The sequence below is a fragment of the Solanum dulcamara genome, chromosome 2 (assembly GCF_947179165.1).
Source record: "Solanum dulcamara chromosome 2, daSolDulc1.2, whole genome shotgun sequence".
NCBI lineage: Eukaryota > Viridiplantae > Streptophyta > Magnoliopsida > Solanales > Solanaceae > Solanum > Solanum dulcamara.
The window spans coordinates 77513708-77528861 of record NC_077238.1 but is presented as its reverse complement, the minus strand read 5'-3'; the positions used below and the strand labels follow the sequence as shown (position 1 = coordinate 77528861).

The following is a 15154-nucleotide window of genomic DNA, read 5'->3' as shown; positions in this document are numbered from 1 at the left end:
TCTAATATTTATTTTTTACACATGATATTAGAGCCAAACATATCTTTATACGTTGCAGCTTATACTAGCTAGTTACATTAACCAAGTATTAATACACTATTACAACAAGCATGCATTTACCAATCTCTTGTAAAAACGAAATATTAACTTAGTATTAAAACATTCATATATTTTGAAATTTCCAACTACACATATATATGTATTTTTTTGGTATTCTTGAGTCGAGAGTCTATCGGAAACAACCTCTCTACCTCAAAGATAGGAGTAAGGTTTTTGTACACGCTATCCTCTCAAGTCCCACTTTGTGAGTTTACCCAGGGTACGTATGTTGTTATCGTAACACCATATTACATTTACATATTAAATATTTAGTCAGATTGAATGATGATGCTTGGACTTTTTCACTTTGGGCTGAAACCAAGAGGTTTCATGATTCCCTTCTTGATTATTGCAAGAAGATGTTGTTGCTTCAGCCTGTAGATATGGTGCCAATGGTCGTAATGCTGAGGTTGGAGTTTCCATTTCAGCCTGCAAGCATAATAACAAACAAGAAAATATATTACTTATCTCTATCATAGAATACATATTTGATCTCTCTCAATGGTTAGATTAATCCTAAAAGATATAAAATAGATAGTAATTCATACCTTTAATATGAAAAATACATTACACCAATACAAATAAAGAGCCTTAAACGGATTGAAATTGAAGATTAAGTTGGGCTTAATTGAAGATTCATTTAAAATGGGTTAAGGCTTGAATAAATTGAGATTGAACCCAATACAAATTATCTTCAGTCCAACCCATAAAAATTTGAGCGGGTTAGACGGATTACCTATATTTGGGCTCATTTTGACACCCTAAAGTAGATAGATGTCAAATCCCTTTATTTTTTTGTATGCTTAGTTCATTATATTTTGAATTTCTTAGTAAAAAATCTTAGTTTTATCTCTACCTATCTGACCTTAATAGGAAAGTTTTCATTCATATGACTAGTCAATGCGTGCATGGGTGGATCTAGAATACATGTTACGCATTCGACATAATTCACTAACTTTGATTATGCGTGGACAAAGGAGAAAGGGAAATAAATAAGATTTTTGTTTTACGCACTCCATGTAAATTTGATGATGCAACTTAAAAGCTACATATTTAAATTTATTATCTCCTTCATTTCAATTTATGTAACATAAATAGTAAAATCAGATTCAATTTATCATAATCGTTATAATTAACTATCCATATTTTGAAACACGAAAAAATAAATTATCAATGAACACTAAAGTTGTAATTTTCTTTTTATAAAAGTTACCTTGGCAAATGAGAATGAAGTTTGTAATGGAGTGATAGCTGGGAAGACCCTATTTGAACATTGTGATTGCTTCAAATTTTCATCAATTAGGCAACTAAAACTTCCTTCTAAACTTGTTTGGGACATTTCAGGCTGCCATAACAAACAACAACTTGTCATTGGGGAAAATCATAAAAGGACGTTAAATGTAATTTTAAGAGAGCCTTCTTGCTAAAAATAAAAAATAAAAGAATCTTGACAGTTTAAGTGATTTTATTAAAGATTAGTTCCACTAAAATGGCAAGGAAATAGACTTTCGAGAGAGTTCTTTTTGTAGTAAATTAAAAAGAAAAAATGTGAAACATTTTAATAAAGGAATGAAGCACTTGAAAAAAAATGGGCAAATTACATATTTGGTCGGTCAATCAAAATAACTATATTTTGCTAGCTAAAATATTTACTATTTTATATCAAAGATGTATATTTTATAATAATATGAAAAATATATATACATTTACTGATTATTATTTTGATGGACAACTATACAGTATAGTTTTACTGAAAATAAATAAATAAAAGAAGTGAAATATATTGTTGAAAGAGCTCACCTTGGCAAATTTGAATGAAGTTTGTAAAGTGAGAGTTGGGAAGTTCCTTGTTGAATGTTGTGATTGCTTAAAGTTCTCATTATTTTGAGAATTAAATGTCCCTTCTTTATGATAAGTCTCACCACTTATACTTGTTTGGGACATTGTATCATAAGTAGTTGGGGATGGAAGGTTCATAGAACTGCATACAAGTCATCAACTAATTAATTATTCAACATATACACTACTAAAAAAAACTGAATTTAAGGACGAACAATTTTTGTAGCTAAACAATAAATTTTATCGCTAATCCTACTTAGCAATAAATTAGCAATATATTTTTGTTAGCTATGAGAAAAATAGCAACGGACTAACTATAAAATTCATAACTAATTTCAGTTTTTTTAGTAGTGATATAATAAAGAATAAATTACAATAAACACTCCTATGATATATCTTATATATTTTGAAATCAAACACTTACATCACTTAAGAGGATTGTAAGTGTAGGATATAAAGGAGTATAGTATAAATATTTTATTTTAAAATAAAAGGGGTATATTCAAAATTGAATCATATTATAAAAATAAATATTAATTAACCCTAAAATTAATAAAAAACTTATTTTATCCTTTAAAAATGATAGGAGATATTAAGGTCCATACCTTTGAGAAATTGAAGATGTTTCTGAGGCAGCATAGAGAGGACTATTAATATTGTTATTGTCATGATTATATTGACAATTATAATCTTCAAGCTCTAGCCATAAGTCATAAGGGGGTTTCTCATGAACTTGTGTGTTGTCTATGTGTTGAAGGAGTGCATTTATTTGCTATGATAAACCACCAAAACAAAAAACAATAATTAATTTGTAGAATCGGTATATATAAAGAGTCAGTAACAGAATCAGAAATTTAGTAAGCTGATTTGAAATCCTTATAAAAGGGTAGCCCGGTGCACTAAAGCTCCCGCTATGCGCAGGGTCCGGGGAAGAAATAATTTGATACGTCTAGTCAAAATACCAGAGTTTTTTCTTATGTCAATAAGGAGATTCAACAGCTTATATGTTATTAAAAAAGAAACTCATTTTTCTCTATTTGATTTTTTTAAAAATCCATTACCTCCATATTATCTTCATAACTGGATGTATGATTGCTGGAAAGTTGTTCCTAAACAAAATTAAACATTTAAAAAAATGAAAAACAAATAATATGTGGGCAAAAAATTAGAAGAGGTATGGTATACATCATACCATTCTTTGTCTAACTTGGTTCAATGCAACTTGAAGACGTTTTTCACACAAATCAAGCTCATGAAGTGGTGTAATTCTTTGTGTATCTGGTTCAAATATTCTTTAAATAAAGTCAAAATGTGAGAAGAGAATAAATATTCAAAGCATTAAGCAAAAGAAAAAGATACAAAATATCATATCAAATGAAGGGGATAAAACGAATTAGGTGCAAAGAACCAATTAGACTAACTTAATATAGATACATTAGAAATATAAAAACAAATATAATAATTAGATCGGAGAATACAGTTTCATTATAAGATTTCAATTAAACATACAGAGAGCTAGCAGAGCAAACTCGAATTGAAATAACATTAAATTATTAGGTCAAAAGTTTGTAGAGAGCAATAAAGTCCACATACCCAGCAGAGGCGGAATCTGAATTTAAAGTTTATGAGTTCAAAATTTTAATTCTTTTAAGTTACTAGGTTTTAAGTTTATTGTTTGTACATATTCAACGGAATTCTTAAGACAAATATAAGATTTGAACCAAAGTTATTGAATTCAGCGCCCTTTACCGAATGGACACCGACGAGTAAAATATTCTTATATTGCAGGATTTATCCTAATTAATTACCTTAATAATCCCTCAGCCTCATCGAGTTTACAATGTAAGCCATTGATTTGTCACGACCCAAAATGGGCCGTGAGTGGCACCCACACTTAACCTTCTGGGTGGGAGAACCAACGATACAAACCCCAACTAATAACAATAACGCGGAAACTCAAATAAATATATTTTTCCCCAAAATCTGAAAGTCATCACATTAAGGACATCTAATTTCTAAAACTAAGTCTGGAACATTAAGCACCAAAATGAACAATTAAATAAATGTGTCTGAAAACTAAAGACACTATGCCATAACCGAGAAAATCCATCACGCAGCTAGAAGGATAGCTCACCCTGAAATCCGATGATCTTGAGACTGACTAGAGCTGAGGTCGAGTCGAAGTCTGTGGAACACTCGCTGCACTCCACATAATAAAACAAGAAAGATGCAAGTAGGGGTCAGTACAGGACAACACGTACTGAGTAGGTATCATCGGTCGACTCAAAATAGAAATCAATATGCATAAAATAATAGTGGGAAATCAACAACAACACTTAACAGGTGGCAACCAACAAACAATTACATAACCGGTCAACAATATCAAGATCACACATGAGGACTCAAGCCTCCACACCATACTCTTTGAAATATGAGTTTTTGGAGATTGGGTAGCATTAAGTAATTTTAATTTATTTCCCTTTAATATTATCGTGCCGGAACGTGACACCCGATCCAAATATACTGTGTCGGAACGTGACACCCGATCCAAATAACCGTGTCGGAACGTGACACCCGATCCAAATATATTTAATTTATCATTCCTTATGATTACATTCCACTTCATTAACAATATTTCATCAAGCCTTCTTTATTCAAGGCACCATTTTTGATAAGGCAAGTTCAAAATTATGGATTTCATGGCCTCGGGATTTCAGACCAATCACAACAACATATCAACCATCCAAACCACAACAATTAAATGCGTAGTAAATTTCACATATTACTCAATGAATATCAATCACTATTAAGAGTCTATCTATGATATAGAATAAAAACCATAACCTACCTCAACCGAAGAACCGCAATCAAGCAAACTAATCCACCAATGTCTTTTCTTTCGTCAATGTCTCAAAACGTTTCCACCCTATCAATGTATGATATTAATAAGTACACGAGTCTGTAAACACCATATTACTATATATCTAGCCTAGACTCAATAACTCCTTCAAATTCCTAAAAAATTTTATACCAACTAATATCTCAAGTTTCATATTCCTAAATCTTAGGTAAGGGTTAAGTCTCAATTCCTTTGAATAACATAAATCTAATAATATTCATATAATATAATACAAAGATTACAGGTAATATTACTTCAAAAATATAAATATATATGAACATTTTTGAAAAAAAACTACTCCACTAATTATACTGAATTCAACCTATTGTCCTTAATGACTTACTAAAAGGCACCTTTATATATAAGACAAATTTAGACTTACTGAAAATAAGAGATTACCAAAAATACAAGTTTAGAAATATTATTGGTTGATGGAAAGTGTATCTCTATGTCAAGCTTGTAGAATCAGTAGACTAGTAGTCTATTGTATCATCATCTAGAAACTAAAGGAAAATCTCCTTTACATACTTTCTTAATAACAAGTTTGGTCACTGTCTTGTCGTTTAGAAGGGGAAAAAAGAGAATAAAATAATATAGCATTTGACACATACACTAACGATATCAAATTGATGCAACTTTTATGAACCTAACAATCTAATATGCATTCAGATGATAAAAACAATTCGAAGCACTTACCTCACACACCGTGCTCTCGTCTCAACGCCGCAGGTAAGTTTCTATCTTTCTTTGTTTGTTTTCTTTTAAGTAATTAGGGCAACTAATCATGAATTAATAAATAAATAAAAGCTAAACCCACTAATATATTTTTATATGTATTGAACAAGTGGTATAGGACATTAACTAAATTAACACTTTAACCCACTAATTAAATTAAATATCTAAAGTTACCCCTCAATTAAATAACCTTAGTTATCAATTAGTCCAAAGTACCCACTAAAATTTTACGGGGTGAGTCTTTTATGAAATACAAAGCCATAGTATACAAAACGACCTAAAGGGTCGTTACAACAGATACCAATTTACCTACCGTTCGTCCTCGAACGGTCAAAAGAAGAGTGAGGATAGAAAATGGTACCTGACTCGACGAACAAATGTGGATATTTTCCACGCATGTCAGCCTCAATCTCCCAAGTGGACTCCTCAACTGGACGATTCTTCCATTGAACCTTCACAGAAGCAATCTCTCTTGACCTCAACTTGCGGACCTCTCTATCAAGAATAGCTACAGGCTCTTCCTCATAAGACAAATTCTCATCAAGCAAGACCGAATCCCAGCGAATAATATAGTTTCCATCACCATGATATTTCTTTAGCATAGACACATGAAACACTGGGTGCACTCCAGACAAACCTGGAGGTAAAGCCAATTCATAGGCCACCTCTCCAACACGCTTAAGAACTTCAAATGGCCCAATATACCTCGGACTGAGCTTACCTCGCTTACCGAATCTCACCACACCCTTCATGGGTGAAACCTTCAACAACACTTGCTCTCCCTCCATAAACTCCATGTCCCTGACCTTTCGGTCTGCATACTCCTTCTGCCTGCTCTGAGCTGCTAGAAGCTTCTCCTGAATAAATTTCACCTTCTCTAACGACTCCCTCAAAAGATCAGTTCCCCAAGGTCTCACCTCAAATGCATCAAACCAACCAATAGGAGACCTACATCTCCTCCCATACAATGCCTCAAACGGAGCCATATCAATACTCGAGTGATAGCTATTATTATACGAGAACTCCGCCAGGGGTAGGAACTGATCCCAATGACCACCAAAATCTATCACGCACGCACGAAGCATATCCTCCAGCACTTGAATTGTCCTCTCAGACTGCCCATCAGTCTGAGGGTGAAATGCAGTACTAAGATCTAACCTAGTACCTAACTCAGCATGCAAGGTCCTCCAAAAGTTAGAAGTAAATTGTGTACCTCTATCTGATATGATAGAAATCGGAACTCCATGTAATCGAACAACCTCACGGATATAGAGTTTGGCTAACTTCTCTGCATCATAAGTCACCTTGACTGGAATGAAGTGAGCAGACTTAGTTAACCTGTCAACAATCACCCATATAGAATCAAACTTACCCAATGTCTTTGGAAGTCCGACCACAAAATCCATTGCAATTCTTTCCCACTTCCATTCAGGAATAGGCATTCTTTGCAGTATCCCTCCAGGCCTTTGGTGTTCATATTTTACCTGCTGACAATTTGGACAATGGGCAACAAAATCAGCAATATCACGTTTCATTCTGCTCCACCAATAATGTTGTCTCAGATCGCGATACATCTTGGTTGCACCAGGATGTATAGAGTACCTCGAACTATGAGCCTCTGCAAGAATAGTCTGAATTAAATTATCAATACGGGGCACACATACCCGCCCCTTAATCCTCAAGATGCCTTCCTCATCGATCACGGCCTCCTTGGCCTCTCCCCGCAAGACCATATCACGAATTCGACTCAGCTTCTCATCTTCAAATTGCTTTTCTTTAATCTTGTCAAGGAAAGAAGATCTTGCCTCCATACAGGCCAAAAATCCTCCCTTCTCAGTTACTTCTAGCCTCATAAAGTCATTAGCCAGAGTTTGAACCTCTCTAGCCAATGGACGTCTCGAAACCTGCAAATGAGCTAAACTCCCCATGCTCCCTGCTTTTCTACTCAAGGCATCAGCCACTACATTAGCTTTTCCTGGATGATAAAGAATAGTGATATCATAATCCTTTAGCAATTCCATCCACCTCCTCTGCCTCAAGTTCAAGTTTTTTTTGAGTGAATACATGTTGTAAACTGCGATGATCTGTATACACTTCACATTTTACCCCATATAGATAATGTCTCCACTGCTTCAATGCAAATACAACCGCAGCCAACTCTAAATCGTGAGTGGGATAATTACGCTCATGCACCTTCAATTGCCTTGAAGCATAGGCAATTACCTTCTTCTCCTGCATTAGCACTGCACCTAAACCAGAATATGATGCATCACAATAAACAATGAAATTCTTACCTTCTACTGGCAGGGCAAGAATTGGTGCAGTAGTCAATAAGGTCTTGAGTTTCAGAAAGCTCCTTTCACACTCATCCGACCATACAAATGGAACTTTCTGCTTCGTCAGGTTAGTCAGCTGGGAAGCAATAGAAGCAAATCCCTTGACGAACCGGCGGTAGTAACTAGCCAAACCAATAAAACTCCTTACCTCTGAGACATTAGTGGGCCTTGCCCAACTCTTCACTGCTTCAATCTTTTGGGGATCCACCATCACTCCATCTTTAGAAACCACGTGCCCTAAGAAAGACACTGAATCAAGCCAGAACTCACACTTGGAGAATTTGGCATATAACCTCTTCTCCCTTAACAATCCCAGAACAGTTCTCAGATGCTCTTCATGTTCTTTTTGGCTTTTTGAGTAAATCAATATATCATCAATAAAAACAATAACAAAGAGGTCCAAATATGGCTTAAATATTCCATTCATCAGACTCATGAAAGCAGCAGGCGCATTTGTAAGCCCAAAAGACATTACCAAAAATTCATAGTGACCATACCTGGTTCGGAAAGCCGTCTTCGGTACATCTGTTGCTCGTATTTTCAGTTGATGGTAACCAGACCTCAAATCAATTTTTGAGAAAACACAAGCACCCTCCAACTGATCGAATAGGTCATCAATGCGAGGAAGGGGATACCTATTTTTAATAGTCACCTTGTTCAGCTGCCTGTAGTCTATGCACATACGAAGGCTACCATCCTTCTTCTTTACAAATAAAACTGGAGCACCCCAAGGAGAGGCACTCGGTCTAATAAAACCTTTACCCAATAACTCCTGAAGTTGGGCCTTCAACTCCCTCAACTCAGCTGGGGCCATTCTATAAGGCGGAATAGAAATAGGGCGAGTGCCGGGCTCTAAGTCGATACAAAAATCTATATCTCTATCAGGTGGCATACCAGGTAAGTCTGCGGGGAAAACATCCATAAACTCACGAACTATAGAGATAGATTCAATCGTCGGCACATCAGAATTATCGTCCCTAAGATGTGCTAGGAAGGCTAAACAACCCTTACTCACCAACCTCTTAGCACGAAGAAAAGAGATAATCTGAACTGGGGTGGAAATATAGTCACCCTCCCACACCAACTGATCCATCCCAGGCTTGGCTAATGTCACGGTCTTAGCATTGCAGTCTAAGATAGCAAAATTTGGAGAGAGCCAGGTCATACCCAAGATTACATCAAAGTCAACCATCTCCAGAATAATTAAATCTACATAAGTTCTGCTCCCCACAAAAGTCACAAGACAAGACCTATACACTTTCTCAACTAGCACAGACTCACCAACAGGTGTAGAAACACGAATAGGCATGTCAAGTAAGTCACAATATAAATCAAGTCCATCAGCAAATGTAGGAGATACATAAGAAAATGTGGATCCAGGATCAAACAATACGAAAGCCAAGCTATCGCAGACCAGAAGAGTACCTGTGATAACAGCATCGGATGCCTCTGCCTCTGATCTCCCAGGGAAGGCATAACAATGGGCTCTATCACCTGTCTGACTATGTCCCTTACCGGGCTGTACTCCAGTAGTTCCAACCTGCCCGCCACCCCGGCCGGACTGGCGACCACCACGACCTTGGCCACCACGTCCTCCAGAATGACGGCCCCTACCATAGCCGTCGCCTCCACCTCTAACTGCTGGGACTCTATAACCCTGATCATGCCAAGCCTGACTCTGCCTTGGACAATATTTTCTGATATGTCCAGGCTCACCACATCCGTAACAAGTCTTAGGGTCAAGAGTGGGTCTTTGTGAAGACGAAGAAGACTGAAGATAACCCCCAAAGTTAGAAAAAGGCTGACTAGTCTTTAACGGACCTCCATCTGAAACCTGCAATGAAGACTGAATAGGACGGATTGAATAATCTCCAGAACTTTGCCCTCTGGAGTAAGAACCACTAAACTCACCTCCTTTACGAAACTTCTTGAATGTTGTCTCTTTAGTGAAGTTATCTGGCTTCACCCCCTCTACCTCTATCACAAAATCAACCACTTCCTGAAAGGATTTTGCTGAAGCAGCAACCTGTAAGGCTGGAATTCGCAAATCTGACCTCAATCCCTTCACAAAGCGGCGAATTCGCTCCTCTGGACTGAAGCAAAGCTGACTAGCATATCTGGCTAAGGCACGAAACTTGGCCTCATAAGCGGCAACAGACATCCTCCCCTGCTCTATATTCAGGAACTCGTCTCTCCTCCTGTCCCTTAAGGTCCGGGGAATATACTTCTCCATAAAACAATCAGAAAAGGTTGCCCAGGTCATAGGTGGTGCCTCTGCTGGTCGGCACTCCACGTGAGACCGCCACCACATTTTGGCGTCTCCTTGAAACTGGTATGTCACAAACTCAACACCAAATCGCTCTACTATATCCATTTTATGAAGCAGCTCATGACAATCAACAAGGAAATCATAGGCATCCTCAGATTCAGTACCCCTGAAGACTGGGGGTTTCAACTTTAAGAACTTAACAAAGAGATCATGCTGGTCACTTGTCATTATCGGCCCTGTAGTCAATTGAGGAAACATGCTTGTCCCCAAAGACGCAGTTATGCGGGGAGCCATAACAGCTGCATGTTGAACTCCTGGAATATGAGATGCTGGGGGAGCTTGTCCCTGATCGGATAACCCACTAAGATAGGTGAGAACCTGGTGGATCATCTCTGGAGTAGGCTGGGGTGGTGCTTCTCTCTCATGAACTTGCTCCTTCTCCACCCCAACATCATCTCTGACTACCTCATCAGCCAGTGGAGGGCTCGCTGCTCTTTCCCTGGCTGGCCCAGCTGTTTGGACCCTGCCCCTGGGGGGTTTTCTTCCGCGACCTCTACCACGGCCTCTCGTTGCTACTCTTCCTCTGCCTACAGCCCCAACGGCTGGCTCAGGTGCTCTTGTTGCTCTAGTTCTAACCATCTGCGAAAGAAAAGTGGAGAAGGTCAGATACCAATTTGTATCACCTAGATACCAATTGGATTCAAGTAATAGCACGAAAGAAAGAAAGAATGGAGTTTTCCTAAAGTCCTGTAGCCTCTTGAAGAAAAGTAAAGGCGTCCCCGTACCGTTCCGCAAGACTCTACTAGACCTGTCCTTGTGTGATGAGATCAATGAACCTAAAGCTCTGATACCAAGTTTGTCACGACCCAAAATGGGCCGTGAGTGGCACCCACACTTAACCTTCTGGGTGGGAGAACCAACGATACAAACCCCAACTAATAACAATAACGCGGAAACTCAAATAAATATATTTTTCCCCAAAATCTGAAAGTCATCACATTAAGGACATCTAATTTCTAAAACTAAGTCTGGAACATTAAGCACCAAAATGAACAATTAAATAAATGTGTCTGAAAACTAAAGACACTATGCCATAACCGAGAAAATCCATCACGCAGCTAGAAGGATAGCTCACCCTGAAATCCGATGATCTTGAGACTGACTAGAGCTGAGGTCGAGTCGAAGTCTGTGGAACACTCGCTGCACTCCACATAATAAAACAAGAAAGATGCAAGTAGGGGTCAGTACAGGACAACACGTACTGAGTAGGTATCATCGGTCGACTCAAAATAGAAATCAATATGCATAAAATAATAGTGGGAAATCAACAACAACACTTAACAGGTGGCAACCAACAAACAATTACATAACCGGTCAACAATATCAAGATCACACATGAGGACTCAAGCCTCCACACCATACTCTTTGAAATATGAGTTTTTGGAGATTGGGTAGCATTAAGTAATTTTAATTTATTTCCCTTTAATATTATCGTGCCGGAACGTGACACCCGATCCAAATATACTGTGTCGGAACGTGACACCCGATCCAAATAACCGTGTCGGAACGTGACACCCGATCCAAATATATTTAATTTATCATTCCTTATGATTACATTCCACTTCATTAACAATATTTCATCAAGCCTTCTTTATTCAAGGCACCATTTTTGATAAGGCAAGTTCAAAATTATGGATTTCATGGCCTCGGGATTTCAGACCAATCACAACAACATATCAACCATCCAAACCACAACAATTAAATGCGTAGTAAATTTCACATATTACTCAATGAATATCAATCACTATTAAGAGTCTATCTATGATATAGAATAAAAACCATAACCTACCTCAACCGAAGAACCGCAATCAAGCAAACTAATCCACCAATGTCTTTTCTTTCGTCAATGTCTCAAAACGTTTCCACCCTATCAATGTATGATATTAATAAGTACACGAGTCTGTAAACACCATATTACTATATATCTAGCCTAGACTCAATAACTCCTTCAAATTCCTAAAAAATTTTATACCAACTAATATCTCAAGTTTCATATTCCTAAATCTTAGGTAAGGGTTAAGTCTCAATTCCTTTGAATAACATAAATCTAATAATATTCATATAATATAATACAAAGATTACAGGTAATATTACTTCAAAAATATAAATATATATGAACATTTTTGAAAAAAAACTACTCCACTAATTATACTGAATTCAACCTATTGTCCTTAATGACTTACTAAAAGGCACCTTTATATATAAGACAAATTTAGACTTACTGAAAATAAGAGATTACCAAAAATACAAGTTTAGAAATATTATTGGTTGATGGAAAGTGTATCTCTATGTCAAGCTTGTAGAATCAGTAGACTAGTAGTCTATTGTATCATCATCTAGAAACTAAAGGAAAATCTCCTTTACATACTTTCTTAATAACAAGTTTGGTCACTGTCTTGTCGTTTAGAAGGGGAAAAAAGAGAATAAAATAATATAGCATTTGACACATACACTAACGATATCAAATTGATGCAACTTTTATGAACCTAACAATCTAATATGCATTCAGATGATAAAAACAATTCGAAGCACTTACCTCACACACCGTGCTCTCGTCTCAACGCCGCAGGTAAGTTTCTATCTTTCTTTGTTTGTTTTCTTTTAAGTAATTAGGGCAACTAATCATGAATTAATAAATAAATAAAAGCTAAACCCACTAATATATTTTTATATGTATTGAACAAGTGGTATAGGACATTAACTAAATTAACACTTTAACCCACTAATTAAATTAAATATCTAAAGTTACCCCTCAATTAAATAACCTTAGTTATCAATTAGTCCAAAGTACCCACTAAAATTTTACGGGGTGAGTCTTTTATGAAATACAAAGCCATAGTATACAAAACGACCTAAAGGGTCGTTACATGATTTCATCTTGAATTTTCTAAAAACAAAAATTAAGAGGAAACAATTAATCTTAAAGTTGATAATATAAAAATGAAATGAAAATTTAAAACAAAACAAAACAGAGAAAATGAATTAATTAAGCACCTTTGTCGTGTCATTTGCGTTGATGTATGCAGGATTTATCCTAATTAATTTTTAAAAAAAGAGAAAATTATGATAAATAATACATGAAAAAAATTATCCAAAAAATAAAATTCAATTAATTAAAGAAAACGAACCTTTCAATATCGCAGAATTTATCTTCAATTTCAATCTTCCTTAAGTTCCAAAGTACAGACTGCAGGGAGAGTGCGTTAATGAAAATGAATTATGTTAATTAGTTCATATTACTCTAATCATGGTCTCTCAATTATTAATAAATTTTAATTTTAGTTCTTGTGATATTTAATTTATAAACATATTTATCCCTCAATTACTTAAAATGTCCATTTTTTTAAATCAATTTTTGAATATTCACAAATTTCTAGAATTATTAACCGTTCCATTAATTAATTATTCATTTATTATGTTAAAATTTGTACTATTACTCTGTATTGTGTGCTGTTACTGCCTATTTTTCATGTGCTTGAGTAGAGTGTTTTTAAGAAACGATATTTTATCTTCTAAAAATAAGAATAAGATCAGTGTATATATTATTTTTTCCAAATCCCACTTTTGAATTATACAGAGTTTGTGTTGTACTCCGTGTTTGAGTGCAATATACTTCTAAAATTGGTCCAAATTAACATATTTTTCATAGAGACAAACCAAAAACATACATTTTAATTGACTTAAAGTTAAATATGTTGAATTATATATCACAAGTAGTGGCAGAGTCAGGATTTTGATTAAGAGGGTTCAAAATTTGAAGAAGTAGACACATAAACTAGTCGAAGGGGGTTCAACATCTACTATATATACATAAAAAATTATTTTAACCATATATAAATAGTATAATTTTTCACTGAATGACTTTCAGATGAACTCCTGACCATAAGGTGGCTCCGCCACAGATCACAACGACTAAAAATCAGAATTTATGAATAATTTTGGAAAAATAACGAGTCAAGTAAAGCTCACCTCTTTATTATTGATGTAGCTGCATTTGAAGGGAAAAAAAAGTTGTGTGTTAGATAGTCTAGTTAGTAATAAGAATATATAAAAGATGGAAAAGAAAAAAGAAGAACTTAACTAGAAAAAGAAACAAAAGGGGGGAAAAAATATAATAAAACCAAGAAGAGGAAAAAAATAATTACAATCCTCTTTCACTGTCTGGGAGACTGATAAGCTCAGAAAGAATATCTTCAATTCTGCATTAATAAAATTTAATCTTATTAGTCCCTCTAGAGGCAAGTTTATAATCAAATTTGACTTTAATTTTTGTTTTTGTAAGGTTAATCAAAATTATAAATTCAAACTGACCTATTATGCATTGGAAAAAAATTCACAACATGTTCTTTGGTATTTCATTTATTATAAAAATTGAAAATTATATTTATGCATGGGAATTATATAAAAGAATTTTATTACCTTCTTTTACGTGAATAATGTGTGAGACGACCAGAAGGAGAGAACATAATTATAGCAACATCTACGTCACATAAAACAGATAATTCATAAACTTTTTTGAGAATTCCATTTCTTCTCTTGCTAAATGTGACTTGTCTATTTGTCAAACTCTCTATCTTTAACAATGGCAACTTACTTCTTCCCATATTTCTTTCTGTAATTTATAAAGATATAAAAATATGTATATATGAATGTAATATATAATCAATTAAAAAATGAAAGTTTCATTTTTTGGATTGATATGATCTAGCAACATAATTTGAACGTATTTTGCGTTCATGTTGTTGGTAGAAATGATTGATTTCATCCCATTAAGAATTTAACGTCGGGGAATCCACTCTTTAACGTATATGTATACGATCAATGGAATAATTAAAAAAAATTCAAGGAAGATATTAGGGATGGAGAAAATGAATTTTGATGAGATTTTACATTTGTGTTTTTTAGGGTAATGAAAGT

At 35.3% G+C, this 15154-nt stretch overlaps 1 protein-coding gene and 2 long non-coding RNA genes across 3 annotated transcripts; all 3 read right to left on the bottom strand.

Annotated features, from left to right (window-relative positions):
* Nucleotides 1-372: 372 nt before the first annotated feature.
* LOC129877522 (agamous-like MADS-box protein AGL5) lies at nucleotides 373-14841 on the bottom strand. The gene is made up of 13 exons (XM_055953040.1): nucleotides 14657-14841; nucleotides 14383-14436; nucleotides 14207-14225; nucleotides 13366-13424; nucleotides 13232-13271; nucleotides 13112-13124; nucleotides 3747-3795; nucleotides 3131-3230; nucleotides 3000-3047; nucleotides 2544-2710; nucleotides 1900-2080; nucleotides 1313-1444; nucleotides 373-528 (listed from the first exon to the last, which is right to left on the bottom strand). Exons 1-13 carry the CDS (start codon nucleotides 14839-14841, stop codon nucleotides 373-375), a joined length of 1203 nt encoding a protein of 400 aa, XP_055809015.1.
* Nucleotides 3813-5616, bottom strand: LOC129877537 (uncharacterized). Its single transcript, XR_008763553.1, has 3 exons — nucleotides 5534-5616; nucleotides 4787-4864; nucleotides 3813-4137 (listed from the first exon to the last, which is right to left on the bottom strand). It is a non-coding gene; the product is annotated as an uncharacterized LOC129877537 (long non-coding RNA).
* LOC129877532 (uncharacterized) lies at nucleotides 10968-12856 on the bottom strand. The gene is made up of 3 exons (XR_008763552.1): nucleotides 12774-12856; nucleotides 12027-12104; nucleotides 10968-11377 (listed from the first exon to the last, which is right to left on the bottom strand). It is a non-coding gene; the product is annotated as an uncharacterized LOC129877532 (long non-coding RNA).
* Nucleotides 14842-15154: the final 313 nt, after the last annotated feature.